This window comes from Rhyacophila brunnea, unplaced genomic scaffold, assembly GCF_057557595.1.
Source record: "Rhyacophila brunnea isolate RB1 unplaced genomic scaffold, BYU_Rbru_1.0 scaffold_18, whole genome shotgun sequence".
NCBI classification, from domain to species: domain Eukaryota; kingdom Metazoa; phylum Arthropoda; class Insecta; order Trichoptera; family Rhyacophilidae; genus Rhyacophila; species Rhyacophila brunnea.
Window position 1 is genome coordinate 9289200 of NW_028232837.1, and position 6126 is coordinate 9295325.

At 32.5% G+C, this 6126-nt stretch overlaps 1 protein-coding gene across 1 annotated transcript; it reads left to right on the forward strand.

Moving 5' to 3' along the window:
- Positions 1 to 1112: 1112 nt before the first annotated feature.
- Positions 1113 to 2950, forward strand: Yip1d1 (Yip1 domain-containing 1). The gene is made up of 2 exons (XM_085945155.1): positions 1113 to 1319; positions 1640 to 2950. The coding sequence occupies exons 1-2, from the start codon at positions 1208 to 1210 to the stop codon at positions 2326 to 2328; spliced, it is 801 nt and encodes a 266-aa protein (XP_085801281.1). The 5' UTR covers positions 1113 to 1207; the 3' UTR covers positions 2329 to 2950.
- The last annotated feature ends 3176 nt before the right edge of the window (positions 2951 to 6126 follow it).

Below are 6126 nucleotides of genomic sequence, written 5' to 3' on the forward strand. Positions count from 1 at the left end.
CTGAGCAAAAACGAACCATAAGGGCGAGTGAGTAAGCATTCGGCACACTTACGTCTCTGCTCCATGCGTTAGAGTAAGATAGAATTTCAACGGATGAATTAAATAATTTTTGAAAACGTCACCGGTAAATATGGATTTGACAGATTACATTCATTTAAAAACTGCGAGCATGTGTTGCTGACATTTATTGATTTTGTGTTTAATATAAAGTTAGTGGTAAGTACTTAATTATTTTTAGTTATTTTAGTAGAACATAATAATATGGTTAACTATGTTGTGTTTAAATCTGGTAGCCATACTGAGAAGCAACACTATGGTATAACGTTAATAAAATCGAGGTTCTAAAGTGCGTCTATGTATCATTACTCTGACGTATATTATTAATCCGTTCTGTGGGTCCACCTCTGTGAAGTCAGTCTCCATGGACAAAGGCTTTGAAGCCGGATTCGTTCATGCTAGTCTAGCCATGAGTGTCCTCAAAGTTTATCAATATTGAATGCGTGTTTTCATATAAACTGTAAAGATATAGGTGAGCAGTCCCTTGAGGGTGAAAAGAAAAATGCCACTGATGACAAACTGGAACACACTTAAATTCAACATAATATAAAACTAGGTATCTACCTACCTACCTATCCATTTGGACTTTTCCGTACAATCCAAAATGGCTTGTTCCAACTTCATTATAATAGTAAGATGATAATAGGTACCTACCTTTTTTTCTTAAAATAAGGCATAACAACCGAAATAGCTCTCGACTAATAATTAACAAACTTGACGTACAATTTAATATAATTTATAATATTATCATTATTGTAAAATGGAATTCCATCAATGAGGTTGGACACGGTGGTAAGTAAATGCTAACTCAATAATAATTATCAAATACCTTTATTATTATTTGCAATAAATGTATTGATTTTTTTAATTTTCATAGTATAATCAAAAAAAAATAATTCCAAATTACCCTCATAATTAGAACATCATTCTTTTTCGATAAAACGAAAGAGATTAGACTCTTTGGATAAACGTTTTATGATGCTAACCTGAAGAGTACCTCTATATTGAGATATTTCTTTAAGCAGTATTGAAACACTGGTTATATTTATGACGTTGGAGATTGTCTTTGATTGTCTATTAGATAATCAATTGTCAAAAATTAAGTCAAAGAATCGTCACGACAGCAGTGGATTCCTAATTTATCAATAAAATGTCGAACTACCCAGATCCAAACGATCCTTATTGGCAAAACCAAAGCGGTCATCTTAATTATAATTTTGACACCTCCGGAGGGTTTACGGATATTCCTGCACAACAATTAGGTTAGTGAGCTTTCAGGCTATATTAATTTTTATATCTATTTCAGTATTTGTAGATTCTCTTATTATTCCATTCAGTCGAAACACCAGTCGTTAGTTGTGTATGTGTGTTAATAGCTGATGCAGTGTCTTGTTTTCCATTTTTAAATATACATATTTACAAAAACATTATAAGATGTCTTACAACAATCAAAAATTAAATATTTGACAACATTTTAGTAAGCCACGATTATGAAGATATGATATAATATTATATGGGCATATTATTTGGCCCCAGTCACTTTGTAAGCTTAATTATAAACACTTGTCATTTTACCTTCCAGACTTTCAAAATTTTGGAGATCAACAAAACTATGAACAACAAAATTCGCCGTATGAACAGAAACCGTATGTGGATCCATCACCATCGTATTACCCTAATATATTTACGCCAAGTCCGCTGGCCCCGGAAGTACCCCCCGGGCAAAATGAATTCGATGAGCCGCCTCTATTAGACGAACTGGAAATATACCCCGATCGGATAATGGAGAAGACTTTAGCAGTATTAAACCCATTTCACGGACAATCCTTGGCAGATGATGCGAATTTTTTACTCCGTGACACCGATATAGCTGGACCAATCACATTCTGTTTAACGTTAGCAATTTTCCTGTTTTTATCGGGAAATAAAGCGCATTTCGGTTACGTCTACGGATTGTCTATGATATCAGTTGTCTTGATGTATTTCTTATTGTCTCTCATGAGTAGAACAGATGGAGTTTTTACATTATTGAGTGTCGCCAGCGTTTTAGGGTATTGTTTATTACCTGTTGTCGTGTTGGCTGGGTTAGGAGTTTTCGTTTCGTTAGAAGGTCCTATAGGTTTCGCCCTAGCCGGCTTAGCGGTGTTATGGTCAACTTTATCCAGCAGTCGATTATTCGTAACAATGACAGGTGACGGGGAACAGAGGCCATTAATAGCTTATCCCTGTGCCCTCGTAAACGGAGTATTCGCCCTTTTAATTATTTTTTAAGATTAATGTTACCTAATGTGAAAAAGTCAACACTGCCGTAAAAGCATTCATACCTACATTTGAAAGTGTTCTAAATTTTCAAAAATATTAAACGGTTTCTTTTGTTTTTTTTAATGTGTTACCATGTTAGTTTTTATAATAATGTGCGACTATAATTAATATTTATACTCTGATACAAATTATATAGAAACTGAAACTCTAATCGTGTGATGGTAGGGATAATTTTAATAAGAATGAATAACACTTTTATATAATGTAACATTGAAAAATTGTCTATTCCATTGCAAATTTATTTAATGATTGAAATGTCAAAAAATGTATAAGGCAGTTACATAAATTACTATATATTTTTTAAATATATTTAAATTAATTCCATTGTGAGAAGTTACTAATTAAACATCATCGATTGCAGAGAAATAATTAAAATAATGATTCTTTTATGTACTTATGTTGAAAATAATGATTTATCATTAAAAAAAATTAAAGGATAGCGTCGTATGTTCTGAAGAAATTTACTTAAAGCTTATATTAGTGACTTCTTGCACTGATTTGATAATATTTTATTATGATTCTCTCATAAGATAACGTAAGAAAATGTAAAATAAACTAATAGAAACGCTTTACAAACAAAACCTTTTGTTTTATTTCAGTAAACATCAGTCGCAGTAAAGTATAAGCTTTGGTTTTCAAAATTCGGATTCATATGCCTTGAATGTTTACAGAGGTGATAATCGTTCAGTCACATTCGCAGAAAAGACACTGACTCGAGTTCCTATTCAGAACCCAATTATATTAAAGTTCAGTGAATTTTGGTTCTGTTTTGCGTCGACTTACCCCTTCGATAGCAGGATTTCAGTGATAGCTAATCGAATATCGTTCAAAATTTAATCTAAATTGGACATGAGGGTAATGGCGTCCAATTTGAATCCACCATGTGAGAAATGGGCTAACGCATCTTAGAGACTGGGAAAAAATTGCTACCACAGTCAATTCAACATTTTAATTTATGTTTCTTTTGATAGAAGTTTTGTGGCAATTTTTAGGGAGAAGAGAGAAACACATTTGTCAGTTTAAATATTGTTTTATTTGACATTATTTAAAACATGAAAAAAAAATATTAAAACATCAGATCAATCGGAGACAAAAATGTTTAGACATAGCAGTTACTAAAAAATTGTCACCAATAGTATAATAAATCAAATTAAATTCAATAGAATTTGATTTATTATACAATTAGAATTATACATTTAATTACATTGGGGTTGAATATTTCATTAATTGAACTGGCGTTTTTGTGGTAGGACTTCATTGTAGTGGTTTTGAAGGAAAAGTATTTGTTAATTCTATAATATTGGGAGTTATTTCGGTCTACTAGTTATGAACGTTCGTCGTTTGAAATTTTTGCTTTAGGTATATTCAGATCATAGCATTTAGTGCATCGAATGCCAGAGTACTCACCGGCGAGGTAAACTATATGTGCATCCCCTGAGGACACAAGAACAGTTGAAACTTATATGACTGGACTGCGCCGAGGGAGATTTAAAGCTAGCTTAAAACTCAACGACAAAAACAGATGAAACATCTCTATGCGGTATTTTAACCTGTTGCTGTTGTCAAGTGTGAACGGCTTGCTTTGTCCCAGCAACTGGAATAAGGCAGCACTGAATCGTCCTAGAGTAATTTTTTGAAGAAGGCTAAGTCCTGCCAAGAGTAGCATGCCAAAAACGATGATGATATTTAGATCGATTTGAAGATGGGTTTGTATTCTGAAATAGCGATCCGCATAAATAACTTAAATATCTTAGAATTAACAAAAACTTTCAAAACCAAAAAATATTGCATTGTCTTCGCATGCTTCGTCGCTGAAGGATTGGTTTGCCGAATAGACCAAATGTTCAGGAGATGAAAAACAAATTTCATAATCCTATATTTAAATTGTTATTTTTACAGCATATGAATGATGTACTCATTACCATTACAAAGTAATTTAAAGAAAGGGATGGTTCTAGTCCAATTAGATACAAAAAAACATTCTGTATTAAAAGGTCGATTTCGACAAAAAACGGATATTCGGCAAACCAATCCTATAGCGACTTGTCCTAAAATTGAATTTGTTTATTTCACCATTTCGTCAGTAATAACTACATATCTATACATGTATAGGTAGTTATATTTGTTTTTAGGTAAGTGTACATCACTATAGTCTGTCAGATTAAAAAAAAAATCCTGAAAGTAGTCAATAAAATCATTGTGATCACAAAGGTGTAAATTTTGCATTAGATATCTTTTTTTATTCAAATTACCTATGATATACTAATTATACAACGGTCATTCGGCGTTTGCAGGAAACACAAGAATAATGAAGTAGTTACCTTCTAGGTGTCACTGTAAGAAGGTACGATTTTCAAGTGTAGAGAAATAGTTATGGAATATGTTATTTTCGATATTTACGCCTATATTATAATAAGCATTAAAGTGTGTCACGTAAACATCTCGCTATTCCAGTAAAATTCATAGCAGCCAATGGATTGAAAATTGAAAAATAATTTTGAAAAGCTTCCGAGTGCCACTGAAAAATACCTTGGGGTACACCGAGAGCGCCTATATATCTGCACTATAAAAACCTCAGGATATAGTACGGTTTAAGTGGATGCATTGAAATGTACCGCTCAATTTTTCATTAATTCTGCTTGTAAGCACGCCCACCTATTCATAGGTACGATTGGATTTTTTTTTGACCATGTCCAATCCTAATAAGATCACATGTCTCCACAGAGTGGAGGTTTGTATTAACAGATCTTTGTTTTGACGAGAAATGGATGTTAGTCACTTGCTCAACCTATCAAAACATCAATTGAAAAATAATATGTGAATATGCCAAACCCAGGATTCAAACTTCGGACCCACGACATTATAAGCTGATGTGTAAGCCACTCGGCTATCCTGGGCGTTTATATAGAACTCAAAAACTTTATTTCGTGTAGCAGAATCTTACAAGAACATAACTTTGTATGACAAGATAAAACAAAAAAATGTGCCTTTTAATAATGCGTGAAAATTAATTTTAGTAAAGGATTTAGTTCGATGGGCAATTAAAGGGCCTTTGATTGTTAATGTCTTCATAAAAATATATGGTTAGATCCATTTAATGCTATCATCGAAAACATTGTCATGTTTTGGTAGTCTATGCAGGAAGATACTTCTGGGCAGGGGAAGCAGGGAGAGGGTAAAGAGGAATAATGTAGCATGTAAGCTTCTGCAGCATGTGCAGGAGCTTCCGGTTGAAGGCAGTCATATCAGAATAGGAAAGCCTTAGAGCAGAAATAATTTTGGTTATTGCAATTCGACAAAAGAGCTGATGATATCCGTGAGAAAACCTATGTCATTAGTACAAAAAAGCATCGTACGTTGACATTTATAGTTCCAATTGACTTGTATTAACTGAATTGTATTATGAATCATTTTTTTAATCTTTAAGTTTTTTTGCTCCACGCTCCACTTTTTTGCAAGGATTGGTTGTTAAATCAATATAGACATTAGTTAAAACAAACTGTGACCAGTAAACTTAATCAACATTTTTTATCTATTGGAGGTTTTTTTATTTCATGACAAACTATAGTGACATAATTTATTCACAACATAAAAATAATACACCGCAGTTATATTGGAAGGTACATGTATGTATTGATAATAATAAACACAATCTATTATTATTTTATTTTCGATTCATAATATAATTTAAATACAGTCTTTTGTCCTTATTTTCAACATACTAAATCTTGAAATCCGATGTAAACA